The sequence below is a fragment of the Mesoplodon bidens genome, assembly GCF_964165515.1.
Source record: "Mesoplodon bidens genome assembly, chromosome: 6".
In the NCBI taxonomy this organism is placed as follows: Eukaryota; Metazoa; Chordata; class Mammalia; order Artiodactyla; family Ziphiidae; genus Mesoplodon; species Mesoplodon bidens.
The window spans coordinates 21,495,676-21,516,323 of record NC_138162.1 but is presented as its reverse complement, the minus strand read 5'-3'; the positions used below and the strand labels follow the sequence as shown (position 1 = coordinate 21,516,323).

Genomic DNA, 20,648 nt, shown 5'->3' with positions numbered 1-20,648 from the left:
ACTTGCTGTCTCATCACCATTTCATTACACGTTTCTGGTTCAGTCTACCCATTGCTATGTCTCATGGTTCACATTCAGCTCATTTGTAATACTTCTAATACCATCTTCTCCCACTAAACAAAAACCTCCTTAAAGACAGAGACCATGTCTTTTTTTCTTTTTTCTTTTCTTTAAATCTCTGTATCCCACTGGTTAGCTCAGCATTAGGCCCTGGATTTAACACATATTTGTTGAATGAACAAGCACACAAGTGAATAGATGCTTAGAAACACATTCTGTTGAATCATGGTCAGATTTCTGTCCAAACCCCTCCAAAGGAGAATAATCACCTCCTCCTCCTTGTGGGAGTATCTATATAATCACAGAACAGGGCTTCCCTGGTGGCACAGTTGTTGAGAGTCCGCCTGCCAATGCAGGGGACACGGGTTCGTGCCCCGGTCCGGGAAGATCCCACATGCCGCGGAGAGGCTGGGCCCGTGAGCCATGGCCGCTGAGCCTGCACGTCCGGAGCCTGTGCTCCGCAACGGGCGAGGCCACAGCAGTGAGAGGCCCGCTTACCGCAAAAAAAAAAATCACAGAACAGCTGGACTGAAAGAGAAACCCCAGCTAAGACTAATTCTTTGTTGATCTTTCTAAGGTCAGCAAACAGGAGGATAATCAGCATGACTGAAGAGGGTGGGTAGAGTGCAGTGTCAAAAAGAACCTGGAGAGGAAGCTCTCTAAAACTTTGACTGTCATGAAGAGTCTAGTTCTTGAACTACTGTAGCTCTCCTGTTACCATGCCTCTGATCATCCTCTGTAGCTTCACTAATTCTTCTGTCCAAGTTTAGCAGAACAAGACTAGAATTGCTCAAAGGATAAGACACTAAAGAAAAGAAAGATAGTAAAAAGCAAAAAAAAAAAAAAAAAGCAAACCCTCATTTATTAACAGGATGTCATACAAATTGATTTGGCTGACACAATTCAGGTCGTGCTCAAAACCAAAGTCCCCTACCCCTACTCCTCTTGGAGACCTTTGGTTTTTTCCCCTTTCCTCTCCAAGGGAGAAGCTGACAGAAACATCATCTGGGAGATGGGAGTTGAGAGTGGTGCTTTACCATCCTGACCTCATTTGAAATGTAGAACTAATGATTTCTCATCAATGTGGTAAAGGTAAAAACTGTCATGTTTGACTGAACTACTAGACGTCACTTTCAGTGCTTCTCAATCATAAAACCTTCCTTGGGATAGGAGATGAGAGGTTGGGAAAGTTATGATAAAGGCCATCAGAAACAAAATGCCATTCACACAAAGCTGGATCTAAGAGCAAACCCTGGTGATGCCAAAGAAACAATTTAACTATAAAAGATTCAAAATTTAATTCCCTTTGTTTAGCATTGCCAGATTTAGCAAATAAAAATACAAAAACAAAATATGTCCCAAATATTACATGGGGCATACTTACACTAAAAATTATTCATTGTTTACTAAAATTCAAATTTAACTGGGAATCATGTATTTTATCTGGCAACCCTGACTTTTATTGAGGTCAAGAAAAGTTCCTACAAATTAATTCAATTGCTTTAAATTTTCTAAACAAACAGAATTCTAGAAACAAACAGAATTCTAGAAACTAGCTCTAAAAATTTTAGATGTCTGTTTTATTTTAAATAACTTTATTGAGATATAATGTACATTCTATACAATTCATCTATTTAAAATAAAATGTACAATTCAATGGTGTTTGTTATGTTCACAGAGTTGTGCAACACTGATGTCTATTTTTTTGTGTTTATTTAGATGTGGTGTTGTATAAGATTCTATTACTAAGGCTCTGATTAATTTTCTGCCCTACATGCTGCAATATCTATGCCCTCTTCCTTCCTACTATTTCTTCTTCTGTCCTTTCTTTCTAGTTTCTCCAACTTAGTTTTTTTTCCTTTGTGATTACACTTTTTTCTTTAATTGTTTTTCAAATCACCAAAGTAAAGCAAACATATTTTACCTGTAAAAGATCCAAACTCAAAAATATATAGAGAAAAAATATGGAGTTTCCTTTCCCACGCCTTCTCCCTTTCCTAAGGAAACCACTGTTAACAGATTGGCGTATATCCTTTGGGGGTCCCTTCCTTAGAGTATTTACTTACAAACATATACATATACACAAACACCTATATGTGTTTTTAAACAAATGAGATGCTACTATTTGTATTTCTCTGCTAGTTGCTTTTTTCTTTTCATAATATGTATTGTAGATCTTTCCATGTCAATACATACAAGTGTATCTCACCCTTTTGAATTTACTACCTAGTATTATTTAACTACCTATCAATACTTATTAATAATTTTTACTCTCGTGTTGTGGTAGTGGTGATGATAACAATGATGATATTTGTATCAATACATGTGTATGGGTGGTAAAGCTGAGGGAAAGGAGAAGTATAATAAATGGGACAAGCTTGTAAACTCTCCAGGACAGAGGGAGCTCTGTAGGCACTGTGCTAGGTAGATAACTTAGTAGATAAACTCAACATATATGCAAAACAGTAAAGTAAAAGTTCAAGACAGGATATTAATAAGATTTACAATGAATTGTAGAAACCCAAGAGAATTGAAGTCCACACAAAAACTTGTACATAAATGTTTATAGCAGCATTGTTTATAATAGCCAAAAAGTGGAAACAATGTAAATATCTATCAACTGATGAACAGGTAAACAAATAGTGGTGTGCCCATACAATGAAATGATATTCAGCCATAAAAAGGAATGAGGTACTAATATATGCTACAATATGCATGAACCTTGAAAACATTAAGTGAAAGAAGCCGGTCACAAAAGGCTACATATTACTTGATTCTCTATATATGTGTATATGTTATGCATATATCATGTGTAGAATAGACAAGTCCATACGGATAGAAAATAGATTAGTGGTTGCCAGTGGCTGGAGGTGGGGGGAATTGGGAGTGATTCCTAATGGGTACGGGGTTTCTTTTGGGGGTGATGAAAATTTTCTAAAATTGAATTATGGTCATGGTTCACAATTCTGTGAATATACTGAAAATTACTGAGTTGTGTGCTTTAAAATGGTGAATTTTATGACAAGTGAATTATATCTTAATAAGGCTATTATTTTTAAAAAATTATAGAAATCAAGCACTATAGGAATTCAAGAAGGAAAGATAATGCCAGGGGCATGGGGGGCACTGGTGGCTAGAGTTGCTGGAGAAGGCTTCATAGAGGACTTGTACTAAACCCAAAAGATGAATATAGATTCAATATATTGATAGATGTAGGGAACATGTATCTAGGCAGAAAAAAAGAACTTAATGAAATTTTCAGCACTGAGACTAGACAAGTTGTATGACAGTACAGTAGGTAGGAGGAGTCTGAAGGAGGCAGGAAACAAGACTATAAAGTTAGGCTTTTAATGCAGGCTAATGACTTTAAATTTTATCTAGTAGCTGACAAGGAATCCCAGAAAGATTCTGAGCAGGGAAAAATGTGATAAAACTGGAATTTCAGAAAGATTAATATGACTTATTTACAGAGGAACAGATTGCAGAATAAAGACTTAAAAGATTGCTGCAATAATCAATGCTTGAAACAGTGAGAGCTTAAACTAAGAAAGTAGTGAAAAATAGAAAGGAGAGAGTTGGTAAGCAAAATGCTGGAAGCAGTCAACATCCACTCTATGTACTATGTGTTTTCCAACCAGAACAGGCTGATAGCCTAGAAAAGGGCAGAGTTACCTGCCAAATACTGGGTTTGCCACTGTTATTTTGTTGACTCAGGCCAACAGGATGGACCAGGATTAACTGCTCACTGCTCCACACAGCACAAGCAATAACTCTACTGAAGTAGGTAGACTTAGCCTATCTGAAGGAATTCAGACCAAGAAAACTGGTTCCAATTACTTTTCATTGGTAAAAATTTTGACTTTTTGAAATGATCCACATTTATAAACATTCAAGTTCTTAATTATCTTCCTGAATGGGAGCACCAAGCTCTTATAAATTACTTTTTACATAAACGTTTACCTAGTATTTACCATGTGCCAGATACTGTCCCAAGTGCTTTACAAATATTACCTCATTTAATCCTCACAACATCCTTATGAGGTAGCACTATTATTAGTCCCATTTTATGGATGAGAAGCTGTAGCATAAAGAAATTAAGAGATTTTCCCCAAAATAACAGTAAGTGGTGGAGCTAGGATTCTAACCTAGACAGTATGGCTCCAGAATCCACGGTCTTAACCACTGTGCCTCCCATATGACCTTGACTTCCTAGCACTTACCATCGATATAATTTGACATTTCTTTGTGCTATTATTTAATGTCTTATTACTTAATTAAAGGCTGCCCCTCAGTAAACCATAATCTCCATTAGGGCTGGGATTCTGTCTAGTTTTGTCGCTATTGTATTGTCAGCATGTAGCACAGTGGCATTTGGTGATCAATAAATATTTGTTGAATAAATTAATCAGTCTTTATTGACTATCACATTCTTCATTAACCTTGAACTTACTGCTCCTTAAGGTATTTTGTCCTCTATATTTTCTTTTCTGAAAAAGTTATTTATTTATTTGTTGAAGTATAGTTGATTTACAATGTTGTGTTAGTTTCTGGTGTATAGCAAAATGATTCAGCTATATGTATATATATATTCTTTTTCGGATTCTTTTCCACTATAGTTTATTACAAGATATTGAATATAGTTCCCTGTGCTATACAGTAGGACCTTGTCATTTACCTATTTTATATATAGTAGTGTGTATCTGCTAATCACTAATCCCAAACTCCTAATTTATCCCTCCCCCTCCTTTTGCCTTTGGTTACCATAAATTTGTTTTCTAGGTTTGTGTTTGGTTCTGTTTTGTAAATAAGTTCATTTCTATCATTTTTTTAGATTCCACATATAATTGATATCATATGTTTGTCTTTCTGTCTTACTTTACTTAGTATAATGTCTAGGTCCATCCATGTTACTGCAAATGGCATTATTTCATTCTTTTTTATGGCTGAGTAATACTCCATTGTGTGTGTGTGTATATATATATATATATATATATATATATATATATATATCTTCTTTATCCATTCATCTGTCAATGGATGTTTAGGTTGCTTCCATGTCTTGGCTATTGTAAATAGTGCTGCTATGAACATAGGGGTCCATGTATCTTTTTGAATTATAGATTTGTCTGGATATATGCCCAGGAGTGGGACTGTTGGATCATATGGTAGCTCAATTTTTAATTATTTGAGGAACCTCCATACTGGTTCAGCGGCTGCACCAATTTACATTTCCACCAGTGTTGGAGGGTTCCCTTTTCTTCACACCCTCTCCAGCATTTGTTATCTGTATATTTTTTAATAATGGCCATTCTGACCGGTGTGAGGTGGTACCTCACTGTAGTTTTGATTTGCATTTCTCTAATAATTAGCAATGCTGAGCATCATTTTCATGTGCCTACTGGCCATCTGCACGTCTTCTTTGGAGAAATGTCTATTTAGACCTTCTGCCCACTTTTTGATTGGGTGGTTTGGGGTTTTTTGTTGTTGTTGTTATTGAATTGTATAAGCTGTTTGTATATTTTAGAAATTAAGCCCTTGTTGGTCACATCGTTTGCAAATATTTTCTCCGTCAGTAGGATGTCTTTTCATTTTGTTTATGGTTTCCTTTGCTGTGCAAAAGCTTATAAGTTTGATTAGGTACCATTTGTTTATTTTTGCTTTTATTTCTATTGCCTTGGGAGACTGACCTAAGAAAACATTGTTACGATTTATGTCAGAGAAATGTTTTGCATATGTTCTCTTCTAGGAATTTTATGGTGTCATGTCTTATATTTAAGTCTTTAAGCCATTTTGAGTTTATTGTTGTGTATGGTGTGAGGGTGTGTTCTCACTTCACTGAGTTACACTGTCTTCCATATTCTCTGTTCATAAGAAGATGCAGGAGAAATTGGTCAGTTAGCCTGTTTTCCTCAACCCTCTCTCTTTCAGCAGTTCTGAGAGTAGGAGAGGACTTCTTGCTTTTTCCTTCTGTTGGGAGCTCCCTGACTTCCTCTTCCTAGAACCAGGGCCTGTGCCCTTGGAATGGGCTCCTTCCAGGAATCAGACAACTGCATAATGACAGAAAGTAAAGAAGGTATAGTGTGGCCTTAAATCAGTGACCTAACTTCATTCTCTGCACCTTCTCCATTCCTCAAAAGGAAGCCTAAATATAGAACTACAGTCTGGCTTGCTTTCTCAAAATTTTATGTTAGAAAAAGATTTCTTTTTTCATGTCAGGCAGCTTCATTCTTAAAGGTGGCTTGGGTGTGATTACCCCAGCTCCTTTTAGTACTTTGAATCACCACAGGAAAGCACGGAAGTGGTACAGAAATCCTCTCTAACACCATAGCCAGATCCACTTGCTCTGCAAAAAGTCTGCAAAAGATGACTTAATTAGCCTCAGCAACTGCTTTTCACATTAACCACTTCTTTTTTAGCAGGAGGCGGTTGTGAAGGATGGGGAGAGGAAAAGGAACACATGCTTTCCTGATGAACTTCCAAATAAAAGTACAAAATAAGAGTACAGATAAAAGAACAAAAGATGAGCAATTATAACTACTCAAATTAGAATTCTCAAATGACAGAACAAGGGAGCTTGTAATTGTAAGTACGAAGTATTTACTTCTGCAAAGTATATTTCCTTTCCTGATCAGTTTGCTAAAATGGTAGTTTGGTAGGCTGGCCAGTCTATTTATCTGTCATACGTGCAAGTGCACACACATGTGCGTGCATGTGTGCACTTTTTAGAGGCAACAATAATGACATACAGACTTAGAGTTCACCTACCTCCATTTTGTTTGTCCTCACTTTCCTTTTCAAATATAGACATTGCAGAGTAGTTCCAGTTAAAATTCCCTTGGATTTCTGTAAAGGAAATAAAAAAATTTAGAATGAGAATTTCTCATTGCCAATACCATTTTACTTAAATGAATGTTTAAGAAACTTGGAACTTGATCTCTGAAATCCAAAATAAATCTACCTCTAAAATACATATGCTAAATTTTAGAATTCATTTCATACATCCTTATCATAAAGTTATATTTTTAAAACTTGGGAAACAGATTCCACTTCCTGGCAACCAAATCTAAGCTGATAACTATAATCTGTCAGAAAAATTAGCTGAAACTTGGGAACAGGAAAAATAAATCACTGGGTGATCTTTTAGTGAAGTTCTGGGCTTACACCTTTGATTAGTTTTCTGTTGGACTATTCTATAACCCCATAGGGCAGCAGTTAACTTGTAGATTTTCATCTAATATAGATATAAATATTTTCTCTCTGGTGGAAAAGATAACTCCAAAGGTTATGATTAATGTACTTTAGGACTTTAAATAGTTTTGTATATAATTGAGAAATCTTAACTTTTTTTTTAAATGAAATTGCCTATATATACACAGCTCCTAAATTTTTATTTGAACTGGTCTTAACATCTTACTGGTTCCCTCATTAATTAATGAGTTAAATAAAATCTGTGACACCTGTCCATTTTATATTTACATGAGAGTCATGTTTTTTAACCTTTTGAAAATTATGCTTTATCAAACCCCATGAGTATGCTACACAGAAAACTCTTCTACCTCTCCATCCTTAACCCAGTTCAAAAAAGGCCAATAAAGTATGTTTATTTTAATTAATTAATTTCTTTCAGGTCTCCTAAGTCACTAAGTGTGCATAAGCCAAGACTAGAAAATATTACATGTATTTTCATCTTAATTATCCCAAACAAGATTAGATGGGACAAAAATCCATAATTTGAGGGGGAGTGTTAAGTCTAAGTAAAAAAGTGTTTACAGCCAAGGGATGTTTGGCTGTCAGAAAAAAGAATTACCTGGGCAACTGTGATCACTTTGGAATGAGAATGCATCTTCCAGTTCTGCCCTCAGTGAGTCCCAAGTGACCTCATTAAGGATACAATTCATATTTCAATAATCTAGGCAGAGTTGCACCAAATAACTTTAGGAGCCAGGGAGTTAATAGCAGTTAGGTGTAAAAAACAAGAAATGAAGTGCTGGGCATTGTGACCAATTGGTGAGTGCATGCTTCCTATAAAAGCATCCAAAGTTTTTAAAAAGTAAAATTAAATATTGTGTAGGCCAAAAAAATTCACTTGTGCTGCAAGTTTTGTACCCCAACCTAAGGTCTGTTTCTTCTGTCAACAGAATCTGTGTGTTCCTAAGGAACGTGAGCAGTTCTAATAGCACCACTCTCTAGGCACCCAGTCCTACCTTCAGTTGCCTGAGAATTCTCAGGGACCCCCACAGTAGGCTTGGCGTTCCTACTGCTGAGAAAGGAGAGCCAAGGATGGGAGGTCCTGAAGTTCTGGATTCTCTCCAACCCCTGCAGGGCCATCGACAGCTTTGAGAGGGTAGCCTGGCCAAATGCACACAAGCAGCACAGCTTGGAATTTGAAATGGTTGTGACACTTAACAGCCAGCCAGGGACCTGAGTAATGACTATTTAGCTGGAACCAGGCACTCACCCAATCTTGTGACGCTCTCTACACGCACATCACATTACATAGCTGCCAACTGGAAAATACATTTAAGCTGTTAAACTCAGAGGAGGAGTAGAAGAATGGTAGGGAAGGGAAGAAGAAATAAATGCGATGTGGGAGGGAAAAGGGAAGAGATGGAGTAAAAAAAAAAGGATTAGGAGCTAGAGAACTGGGTTTCATTTCAGTTTGCTACTAATTAACGACAATGTGACTTGGGGCAAGTTATTAACCACTTCATGCCTTAAATTTCTTCTAAAGTGAGAATAATTTTTTTTTAAGAAACAGAAAAAAAATTTAGCAGATACAAGATGGAGAAAGATCTGATAAGGAATAAATTTGCCAGAGAGAGGTTTAGAGGTAATTATGTATTACAAACTAAGTACAACATTAGTTTCCATTAGGGAGCTAAGAAAAGCCGTGAGAGAATTAAATTAAATAATGTATGAAAACGTCTGCCACAGTACTTGACACAAAGTAGTCAATCAACAAATGGCAATGTTTTAAAATTTTAATATACACACCCACCAGATTAGTAAAAAAAAATGTAAGTCTAATAATATTGTGTTAGAGAGAAAGTGGAACCACTGGAACACTTAACACTTACATACTGTTGGTGGTATTAAAAATTGGACAAACCACTCTGGACAACAATTTGGCCTTATCTAATAAAGTTGATGGAGCATTTACCCTATAACCCAGCTAGTCCATCTTATTTATATACCCTAAGGAAACTGTCATAATATGTCACTTACGAAGATGTGTGCAATAGCACTGCTCATAGCAGCAAAACTGGGAAACCAACCAAATGGCTACTAATGATAGAATGGAGAAGTAACTTGTGGTATGTTCATAAAATGGAAAGCTACAGAGTAGTGAAAATGAGTGAGCTAAGTTATGCATATTAACATTGTTAAATCTCAGGAATATAATATTTAGGGAAAAACAAATTGCAAAAGAATACATAAAATATTATTCCACTTATGTAAAGTTAAAGATCATGTAAAACTATATCATCAGGGATAAATACTTTCAAGGTAAACCTATAAAGAGAAACAAGGGAGTGAAAAATACCAAATTCAGGATAGAGGTTAGGGAGAGGGAAGGGGATGGGATGGAAAAAGCATACGGAGTGTTTCAAGCTACATTTGTGCTCATGGTGTTACTCTTTACAACTTACACATTTGTGATAAACTTTGTATCTATTCAATATATGATAATAACAAAAGAACTAAAAAATTAAAGTGAACATACCAGATAGGAAATACTCTTCTTATGAGGAAGAATAATTACTCTGGAGAGTAATTTTTATTTTTATTAATAATTTTATTTTAGTTTTTTCAGCTGCGTTGGGCCTTTGTTGCTGTGCGTGGGCTTTCTCTAGTTTCATTGAGCGGGGGCTACTCTTCTTTGCGGTGCGCGGGCTTCTCATTGTGGTGGCTTCTCTTGTTGCAGAGCATGGGCTCTAGGCATGCGGGCTTCAGTAGTTGTGGTGCATGGGCTTAGTTGCTCCGTGGCATGTGTGACCCTCCCGGGCCAGGGATCTAACCCGTGTCCCCTGCATTGGCAGGCGAATTCTTAACCACTGCACCACCAGGGAAGTCCTCAGAGAGTAATTTTTTTTTTTTTTTTTTTTGTGGTATGCGGGCCTCTCACTGTTGTGGCCTCTCCCGTTGTGGAGCACAGGCTCCGGACATGCAGCCTCAGCGGCCATGGCACACGGGCCCAGCTGCTCTGTGGCATGTGGGATCTTCCCGGATCGGGGCACGAACCCGTGTCCCCTGCATCGGCAGGCGGACTCTCAACCACTGCGCCACCAGGGAAGCCCCTCAGAGAGTAATTTTTAATTAACACTTACTAAAAGAGTTGGCCCAATTCAGGTTACTACACTAAAAAAATTTTTTTTATTTTGAGATAATTTTAAACTTACAGAAGAGTTGCAAAAATAGTATAATTTCTATACACTCTCCACCCACCTTCTTATGTTAATATCTTACATAACGATTAAACAATTAACAAACTAAGAAATTAACCTTGGTATAATACTATTAACTAAAGTACAGAAAATATTTATTTTTTCCCAATTCTTTCCACTAATGTCCTTTTTTGTTGTTGTTGTTCCAGGATCTAATCCAGGATCCCACATTACATTTAGTTGTACATCTCCTTCAATATGTGACTGTTCCTCATTCTTTCCTTGTTTTTCATAATCTTGAGAGTTTTGAAGGGTATTGGCCAGCTGTTTTGTAGAAGGTGCCTCAACTTGAGTGTGATGTGCCCTTCTCATTGCATCATATCAGGGGATACATGCTGTCATATGTACTCCTAGTGATGTGAACCTAGAACGCTTGGGTAAGATGGTGTCTGCCAGAACTCTCCACTGTAAACTTACTATTTTTCCCTCTGTAATTACTAAAAATTTGGGGGGAGGATCATAACATTTTAAAAAGAAGATTGAAAAACACTAGAGTCATAAATGAGTCATCAAGGATAAGTCAAGAAATAACACCAGCCCCTATAAGACATGGTTATAGAAACTAAAGCTCTTTCACTTAGACATGAGAATCTAAAGGTAGAAATAAGAGGTCCCACCTTGAGCTGATAATCTCCAAGCTGCCTAGACCTTGAACGGAGTCACATAACATAGAAACAAGAATGACCTTACTAAAACTAGGGGTTGAGGGTGGAGTACTGGTCTACTGATATTTTAGCCTATAGAGTTCCAATTGGTATCACATTGCAAACCAACCTCAAGTTCCCCCAAGCCACAGCTGTGATTCTGTGCTGCCAGGATCCTGTACCCTCCCCACACTTATTATATACAAAAAACTGGCAAATATACTAAGTACAAAGTATTCAAGAAAGTCTTTATATATTTAGCTCAGTCTGAAAACTACATAAACTAAAACACAATGCAGTCTAGCAATGGCATATTTGTGATACAAGAATAGCCAATGACTCTTAGTACTAGAATATCATAGACTGCAAGCACGTAAGTCATTATTGGCTTTCAATGAACAAATCTGTCTTCCAGAGAGTAGAGTTCTTTACCAACAAAGGAACAAACCCCTGGCTGACTTGAATGCTTTTGGGAATCTGAGGAAAGGACTCTCACATAGAGGCAGATGTGCCCATCATCCCCTGCCTAAAATAAGAACTATGTTTTCCCCCAAACAGTTGTGTAAAATCATGGAAGCTTCCAGTCTACTCCATTAAAGTTTCTCTGCGTTAGCTCTTATATCCAATGCACAAATCCCCAGAGTTACTCCAGAAATCAATGTTCCCCCATCCCAATTCCCACCCCATGAATCTAGCAAAGGTAACAAAAGTTTTCTTTTTAATTTTTTCTTTTTTTTAAAAAAAAAATGCAACAGAAGCACATATACTAAATAAATAAATAAATAAAAAATAAAAAGCAAGCCTTACCCTGAAATGCTTTTAAACGGCACAGCCTGAAAACTGCCAGTACTCCACACTACACCTCTCTTCTCAGTTACAGTTCCTGCCTTATCCCCTCCTTATTTCAACCATAAATTCTTTCTGACTGGAAAACGCTCTAGGAAAACAAAGATCTTCTAAACTTAGTAACTTTAAAACTCTGGGAGGGGTAGGAAGACATTGAAACATCTACTAGTCTATGAAGCCATTTAGATGTCTAGATCTCCTTCAGCTTCCTACGTCTGATTCCCGGCTTCTGGGAACTTACCAAATTCTTTTTTTGTGGATTTTGAAATTGTTTTCTCTAGATAGGGAAAATGAAGAGAGTTTCAAAACCCTTGTTTGCAAACTGCTTCTTCCAAAGGTGGTTCATGGACCCCTCATAACCTTTCAATTAACTTGGATTTGGTTTCAAGTGGTTTAAAGCAAATAGCTGAAGATGAATATAAAACTAACTTCAAACACAAAATGGAGTAGAAAAAAACCTGCAAAACACTATAGTTTCTTAGCCACTGCTTTCATTTTCAAACTCATGGTCTTCCCCAGGAGTTACCTGCTCAGCCTATAAGGCAGGCTTTGTAAAGCTACTGTGTGCTACAAAACCCCTCTTTTCTGCCTAGAGCTTTAAATTGGGTCTGAACAAATATTGGAGTCCACACAATCTCCTTCTGGCGCTTGTAATTTTGCAGTCTCACAGAGAAAGGTCCTTATTCGGTAATATAATACTGATGCTTTGGGATAGTTTATTTTCCCTTTCTTTTAGTCTATAAAAATGAGTCAGTGTTTAGTAAGCGGGTCTTAACTGTTTTGCACGTATATGTAGTTAACAAGTATCTGTTGAATGGAATCTTAGAAATCAAGTGCTATGTTCTTTGTTAAACAAATTTTATTTGTTTTAAAACTGGGGACAGGAGTGAGATAATAGAAAGAGTGCTGACTGTTGGGGAGTTTGAAAACTCCTGTTCTATTCTCAGCTGGATTCCTAAATTATTTGTGCCTAAAGCGAATGACTCTTTCCTTCAGTTCTCTAGCTTTTCTCATCTATAATAAAGGGCAATACCTGTCACTTCCCTTTCTCACCTCCCCCAAATTTAATGCAAAGCAGGGTTTTTTCAAATACTATTATGTACAGCAAGGAGGTTTCAGAACCCTTTTCTGAAGTGGATTAAGGGTAGAGGGGAGCAAGGAGGAAGAAAAGGGTACACCCTCTCCTTCAACTTGAATAACTCTGATTTTATCTGGGATTTTCCTATATTCTAAAATGAAAAAGTAGTCTCTCCTGCTAAAAACAAAGTTGGAAGATCAGCTGGTGCTTTTGGGGTAAGTGCTTATTTGAGCAAGTTAAAATGTACATTCGTAGACGGAACTCAACCTCCAGCCAGGCCAGGTGCAGTTCAAAGTCCTTAAACAGCCTCTCTCAATGTACCTAAGATTGGCATCTATGTGGTCTTGGCACAAATTCCCAACAAAAGCTGGAACTTCTGGGAACCACTGAAGATATTTCACCTCCTCACCTCCATCTTTTCTGTTCCCACAGTCACCCCATAGTTCATTAAGGGCGTCTTCTCCTCCCTTGTTTTCATGACAATTAATTCTCCTGGTTTTCCTCCTCCTGCCTCCTTGACAGCTCTGCAGTGTGATGTAGTAAATTTCGGCTGACCTAACTCTAAACCCTGGAGCCAACCAACACTGTCAAATGTGTGACCTTGGTCTAATGAGATAATCACTATGAACTTCTCGTTATCTCTCACATGAAGATAATCACTTCACCTTGGTTGCAAGGATTTTATAAAATAAAGTATATCAAGCTTTTTTTTTTTTTTTACAATGCCTTGCACATAATAGGTGCTCTTCCCCCAAGGCGCTGTTCTTATCCCTGTTTTCTGTGTGTGCTTTCCCTGAGTTATGATATATCCTCTCACTGCAACTCTAGCCCTGGCTCCTAAAACTATCTCTAGTCCCAAACTTAAACTGTTGGACATTTCCTCTTAGGTGCTCACTCTTATCTCAAGATAAACATGTTCCAAAATGACATTTCTTTTTTTTTTTTTTTTTTTTTTTTTGCAGTACGTGGGCCTCTCACTGTTGTGGCCTCTCCCGTTGAGGAGCACAGGCTCCGGACGTGCAGGCTTAGCGGCCACGGCTCATGGGCCCAGCTGCTCCGCGGCATGTGGGATCTTCCCGGACCGGGGCATGAACCCATGTCCCCTGCATCGGCAGGCAGACTCTCAACCACTGCGCCACCAGGGAAGCCCCAAAAATGACATTTCTTACCTTCCCTGATTTTAAGCATATCTGATCCTCTGCCTTATTATTCTGTAACTCGTTCATAAAATTTAAGAGTTACCATCTATTCCTTCTCTGATCACCTCTCAGGTTCTATATATTACATTTGAGGGTCTCTTGAAGCTACTACCTCCTTTCTAATCCCACTAATATCATCAGATTCTTTATACCTTCCTCCTGGATTCAATATCCTGATATTTGCTTCCAACTTTTATAAAGTACCCACTGCTGCCCAAGAGCAGAACACTGATCATGACTTCTTAGCAGCTCAAAAACCTTTGATGCCTTCCCATGGGTTACTGAATGCAGTTCAGATATATTATCAGCCACACATTCAAGATGCTCTAATTTGAACTGCTCTCTCATCTTTCTCTTCCACTATTTACCTTTATCCAAACTGGCCTATGTACTTTTCCCTCTATATGGCCCATGCTTTCCTGCATCTATGCCATTGCTCACACTGTTCCTTCCAAGGGTAATGCCCTGCTCTATATCAGTCGAAATTTTTCAAAGGTTATTTTACAAAGGCCTGCTCAAATCCCATGAACTTCTCAATGAAGTTTCTCTGCTCCCCCAATCCAGAAATAATCTTTCCCCCATCCCAACTCCCATACCATTTGGTTGATATTATTTTCCTAAAACTAATAGTTCTTCTTGTGTTATAATCATCTTTTTTCTAAACATCTTTATTGGAGTATAACTGCTTTACAGTGGTGTGTGAGTTTCTGCTTTATAACAAAGTGAATCAGCTATACATATACATATATCCCCATATCTCCTCCCTCTTGAGTCTCCCTCCCACCCTCCCTATTCCACCTGTCTAAATGGTCACAGAGCACCGAGCTGATCTCCCTGTGCTATGTGGCTGCTTCCAACTAGCTATCTATTTTACATTTGGTAGTATGTATAAGTCCATGCCACTCTCTCACTTTGCCCCAGCTTACCCTTCCCCCTCCCCATGTCCTCAAGTCCATTCCCTACGTCTGCGTCTTTATTCCTGTCCTGCCCCTGGGTTCTTCATAATCATTTTTTAATTTTTTAATTTAAAAATTTTTTTAGATTCCATATATATGTGTTAGCATATGGTATTTGTTTTTCTCTTTCTGACTTACTTCACTCTGTATGACAGACTCTAGGTCCATCCACCTCAGTACAAAAAACTGAATTTCGTTTCTTTTTATGGCTGAGTAATATTCCATTGTATATATGTGCCACATCTTCTTTATCCATTCATCTGTCAATGGACACTTAGGTTGCTTCCATGTCCTGGCTATTGTAAATAGAGCTACAATGAACATTGTGGTACATGACTCTTTTTGAATTATGGTTTTCTCCGGGTATATGCCCAGTAGTGGGATTGCTGGGTGGTATGGTAGTTCTATTTTTAGTCTTTTAAGGAACCTCCATACTGTTCTCCACAGTGGCTGTATCAATTTACATTCCCACCAACAGTGCAAGAGTGTTCCCTTTTCTCCACACCCTCTCCAGCATTTATTGGTTCTAGATTTTTTGATGATGGCCATTCTGACTGGTGTGAGGTGATACCTCATTGTAGTTTTTGATTTGCATTTCTCTAATTATTAGTGATGTTGAGCATCCTTTCATGTGTTTGTTGGCAATCCGCATATCTTCTTTTGAGAACTGCCTATTTAGGTCCTCACCCATTTTTGGATTGGGTTGTTTGTTTTTCTGATACTGAGGTGCATGAGCTGCTTGTTAGTTTTGGAGGTTAATCCTTTTTCAGCTGCTTCATTTGCAAATAATTTCTCCCATTCTGAGGGTTGTCTTTTTGTCTTGTTTATGGTTTCCTTTGCTGTACAAATGCTTTTAAGTTTCATTAGGTCCCATTTGTTTATTTTTGTTTTTATTTCCATTTCTCTAGGAGGTGGGTCAAAAGGAATCTTTCTGTGATTTAGGTCATAGAGTGTTCTGCCTATGTTTTCCTCTAAGAGTTTTATAGTGTCTGGCCTTACATTTAGGTCTTTAATCCATTTTGAGTTTATTTTTGTGTATGGTGTTAGGGAGTGTTCTAATTTCATTCTTTTACATGTAGCTGTCCAGTTTTCCCAGCACCACTTATTGAAGAGGCTGTCTTTTCTTCATTGTATATAATTATCTTTTTGAATTTCATCTCCTCTATCAGATTGGTAAGTGTGAAATGCCTGATTAATTTCTGTATCCTCTAAAGCCCTAGCACAGAGCCTGGCTTCTAAGTAGGAGATCAGTTAAAAAAATTTTTTTTGAACTTAGAAAAAGAATAAAGACCAGCAACAGGTGAGTTCATTAAGAATATCAGACCATGGAAAACCTTTCTGAAAAAATACATGTTAGAAGATGTCTCCTGCCGATAACTTCATCAAGACAATTGCCATAAAGAATACAAACGCTTTATCTGGTGGTGTTTAAAGTCAGTTCCAGGATCTGTACATCTCACAGTTAAAACCAATCCAAAGACACATTCCCCTTAGCTTCCCTACTTCGTTAGATACAGATATGGCAGCCAAAAAGTGGGGAGTGTCTGTGACTAACATAACGCCAAATCTAAACCGTGAGGGATTTTCGGGCCCCATATGTCACTTCTCTGCTGGTGGTCTGTGCTCCATTATTCTACTTCACAGCAGAAGGCAGAACATTTCTAATGCTACCAGGTCAACAAACTGTGGGAATTTAAGTCACTCCAGTATGAGGTTCCCAGTCCCCATATGTCCCCAGGAAACCCTGGCTTTGAGACTAAACTGGGAACATCCCTGGATCACAGTGCCAACTACAGTTGTCAAGTGGTTTTCTCACATCATATGGGGTTTTATTGGGTCTAAGGAGAGTCACAGAGGGATCAGACTCAATTAAACTAAACCCAAGTGAAAAGAATCACATTGCCTTCCACTCCCACCAGGAATGTCTGGGCTGGGAGCCATCCTGGATCTTGCATGGCCTCTCAGGGTCACTCTGATTCTGAAAATTACAGAATTTCACAATTGGAAAAGCACTGGGAGATATCTGGTCCATCCTCCCACCCAGAGCAGTCATTCCCTGTGTTCAGCAACCCTGGCCACCTTGCTTAAATACTTCCAGTGAAGAAGAAATCACTGTCTCTCAAGACAGCCTCTACATTTTCAGACAGCTCTATTTATGAATTCCTTTATTCATTAAATTTCTCCTGACTTCTGTAAGCCCTGAAGGCAAGCAACCACCAACAGTAGGGCCTGCCTAAATTCTACCTTTATCTTTTCCCATTTGGTGAGCACTGACATGAACAAGCATCCAGCCCTTGAGTGTGCTACCTTATATATTACCCTTCACTCATCATCACCTTCCATCATGTGGTAATGTGGTCAAATGTACTGGGTGCTGTGCCCCAGGGTCCTGAGCCCTGAAATCTGGCTGATCCACCTACTACCTGAGAAGCAACCAATAAAACGAATTATGAGCACCTTACTTGTTTTTCATCACAGATCTCGGACCTCTTGGCTTCGCTGCTTGCCCTGATTCTTTTTCTTTTTTTTTTTTTTTAACATCTTTATTGGAGTATAATTGCTTTACAATGGTGTGTTAGTTTCTGCTGTATAACAAAGTGAATCAGCTATAAATATACATATATCCCCATATCTCCTCCCTCTTGCATCTCCTTCCCACCCTCTGTATCCCACCCCTCTAGGTGGAGACAAAGCACTGAGCTGATCTCCCTGTCTTGCCCTGATTCTTAAATGCACTCCACTGCAATCTTATTCAACCTCAAACCCTTTTAGGGATTTCAATTCTCTATTATATCTCTCAGAGATTTACAGTAACCTTACTCTACATATTTCAATTCCAGTCCAACAAATCCAAGTCATGTGCTAGCCGAACTGGTTGGGCCTACCCAGACAAATGTTGTCTAAAGCAAGAGTAACAGTTCTGCTCATTGCAGTTCTAACAACAGATTGAGCAGGTGGGCACAATTATTTATTCTTACAGGTTTCCTCAGCAACTCTAATTAACAGAGAATCCTGACAACCCTGAATTTCAGTAACTTCTGATGGACTTCTGGGTTATGCTTAGTGGTCAGTTGTACCGTTCATCTCAGGAAGCTGTGTGGTGCTTGGTAAGGAAGCTACAGGATCCAAAAAGACATATATAGTAGAATTTGCAAACCAGATTTTAAACATGCTCACCCATGCCCTTGAAAGAGAGTTAACAAGAATTCAACATTCATGAATGTTTAACCATCTATGGAAATATTCTCTGAAGTAATCTGCTTAAGAGATGATTTTAAAATGTGCTGATAAGATTAAAGTACAGCCTAAATAAATCTCAGCATGGGGCTTAGGTTCCTCTCTAGAAAGGGAGGCATGAAGTTAAAATAGAACTAATCTAAGAGAAGCTCTACTTATTAAAACCAACATGCTGGTCATGACAGAGTGAAGAAGTGACAGTTTTTAGAACAGAAAAGCCTGAAACATTTATCACTATTTCAACCACTGCCTGGGGAAAAGTTTCTATGATTATAATGCCTATCAGAGTTACTTGGAAAGAAATATCACTAGAACAGAACAGACTATCACACTATCAGAATACCATATCTTAATGTAAATACCACACAGCTACATCTAGTTTTCTTTGCTGTAATTCTGGGATCTCGAATTTGGTCTCCTGGGTAGAGGTGACCACTAGAAGGCAATGCCCTGAACGTTACAAGATTTCCCACGGTAAAACTTCTAATTTAGCTGTTTTGTTGATAAATTGTTCTTTCCAGAAAGAAAAGAGTGAACTGATCCCCTGGGACCTGTTCACTCCTAGGACAAGCTGTACATCGAACCAAATTTGTAAACCCTGGATTGGTGATGACTACATCAGGATATAGATTTGAGAGGCCCGACAACAACCAGTTTGTTGTCTCAGTCTCACTCTCTCACCTCTTCACAACAATATGGTATTTTGTAAAACACAATGATTAGAGACTCAGGAGATCTAAGATTTTAATTCAACCCTGTTAAGACTACTCTGAGTCTCAGTCTTCTCATGTATACATGAGACGCTTGGACAAGATCATTTCTACTGCCCCTTCCAGTCTTGGAATCATTCTTGCTATTAGAAATAACAAGATTTCAGTAAGATGCCTAGTTACAAAATAAATTTACAACTAAACAGCCTTTCTAGATACTTATAAAAAGCAGTTGGAAAAAAAAATGGAAAAAGTGCCATTTAAATAGCAACAAGATTTAAAACATCTAGAAATATGCCTAACAATAAATGTACAGATCTATACAAAAAGCCACAAAGTTTTACAGATGGCCACAGAAGAAGACCTGAATTAACAAAGAAATATCATGTTCCTGAATAGGGAGACTCAACATTGCAAAAATAAACTGTCCACCAGATTAAGCCATAAATTCAATGTAATCACAACCAATGGAACTTTTTTGAACTTGAATAAATAATTTTAAAATGTATCTGTAAAGAGAGCACTCATTCACTACCTTTTACAATCAGGGTTTCTCCTAGAGAAGGTATAATTTCATGAGTTTTTTGAATAAAAGGAAACACTTGTATACTTTCTGAAGGCAAAAACCCCCAATTTATATTTGCTTTAATACATCATCAAGCCTAGCATATAAAAGTAGTTCTGTAAACCTGGTATTCTCAGGTTTAATAGTTGTGTAAAGTCAGCTTTCATGAGCAACCTTGAAAGCTCACACTGTAGAGTGATTTTATGGAAGCATAAATCTGAATTGGGTGCTCTGTGAAGTTAGTGTGCAGTACTCAGTAAGATAGTAGGTGAGCCTAGCTGACTGCCTAGAATTTGCGTCTCAAAGAGGCTGATCTTTTTGTGTGTGTCTATTAGCTATCATTTATGTAGTAATTTTCATTTAAGACCCAGAGGTTACTTACCTTTTCAGTTATATTTTATTTTATATTAATTTATTTTTATTTAATTACATTTTATTCTATGGGAAGAATTACACACTACAATGATATTCACAAATTTAGTGACACCTGACAATCTCATTCATGAATGGATGCACGCACGTACATACACACACATGATGGTTGGTTGGCCATAAGACTCTGAAGAAGCAGAGGAAGAGCATGACAAGTTCAGAGTGGGAACAAAAGTGGCTAAGGATGAATGGTCAAAGATCAAAAAGAAAATACAGATTGGGGGAAATGAAAGGAGACCGCAGGAACTTGTTGAAGTTTAAATGAAGTGAATAAGGTTACAGAGAGGTTCACGAATTCTTTTATCAAATGTGTCAAGTATTACACTAGGGCTAGGGAATGCAGAAAAGGATCAGACACTATCCCTATTACTGCCTGGAAGTGATAGTAGGGGAGACATACAAGAAAAAAATGGCTATATAGTGTGGTGGGTAGTATGACAGAGGTAAAGACAGTGTGTTGTGGACGTGCAAAAGTG

The 20,648-nt window shown here is 37.9% G+C and overlaps 1 protein-coding gene across 1 annotated transcript in view; it reads right to left on the bottom strand.

Moving 5' to 3' along the window:
* The window catches only part of LOC308619257 (phospholipid-transporting ATPase FetA-like), a gene marked incomplete at its 5' end in the record, with an annotated part of 72,293 nt that extends 63,905 nt beyond the window's left edge, over positions 1 to 8,388 (bottom strand). The window contains 2 exons of the mRNA XM_081237886.1: positions 6,826 to 6,903; positions 8,265 to 8,388. Coding sequence (XP_081094012.1) covers positions 6,826 to 6,903; positions 8,265 to 8,388 — 202 coding nt within the window. The remainder of the gene's footprint in view (positions 1 to 6,825; positions 6,904 to 8,264) is intronic.
* Positions 8,389 to 20,648: the final 12,260 nt, after the last annotated feature.